At 66.3% G+C, this 513-nt stretch overlaps 1 protein-coding gene across 1 annotated transcript in view; it reads right to left on the reverse strand.

Annotated features, from left to right (window-relative positions):
* Nucleotides 1-158, reverse strand: part of EMIHUDRAFT_107032 (hypothetical protein) — a gene marked incomplete at both ends in the record, with an annotated part of 1,576 nt that extends 1,418 nt beyond the window's left edge. The window contains one exon of the mRNA XM_005758568.1: nucleotides 37-158. Coding sequence (XP_005758625.1) covers nucleotides 37-158 — 122 coding nt within the window. The remainder of the gene's footprint in view (nucleotides 1-36) is intronic.
* Nucleotides 159-513: the final 355 nt, after the last annotated feature.

Genomic DNA, 513 nt, shown 5'->3' on the forward strand with positions numbered 1-513 from the left:
GGGGGGGGGGAGTGGCGGCGATGGCGAGGCACACACCCCGCGCGCGGGTCGCGGAGCGCTAGCACGCAGAGCTCGGCGATGGGCGCCTGTGCCGTGAGTACGCCCAAGGTCAGGCTGTGATATGGCGTCGTGCCGTCTACTCGGGAGCATTGGAGCATTGCGTGGACACACGGAAGGCTACGCACACAGCCGAGCACCGCTCAAGGCAGATGTCGCCTCGACTGCTGGCTGGAATACACGGGTCTGGGGTCCGCTTCTCGGCCTGGACTTGGGGTGACATGGGGAGACATGGATCTGCATTCCGCATCTGGGCCTCGAGATACGGGGAGATATGGGGAGATATGGACCTGTGCTCCGCATCTAGGGATTGGTGCCGGCGTCGAGAGGGCGATCCGAGCGAGGTTCCCCCAGCGGAGGAGCGCCTAATCGCCCCACATCTCCCCGTATCTCCCCGTATCTCCCCGAGCGAGGTTCCCCCAGCGGAGGAGCGCCTACGGAGCGGCGGCGACTCAC

The sequence above is a fragment of the Emiliania huxleyi genome, assembly GCF_000372725.1.
Source record: "Emiliania huxleyi CCMP1516 unplaced genomic scaffold EMIHUscaffold_86, whole genome shotgun sequence".
Taxonomy (NCBI): Eukaryota; Haptophyta; order Isochrysidales; family Noelaerhabdaceae; genus Emiliania; species Emiliania huxleyi.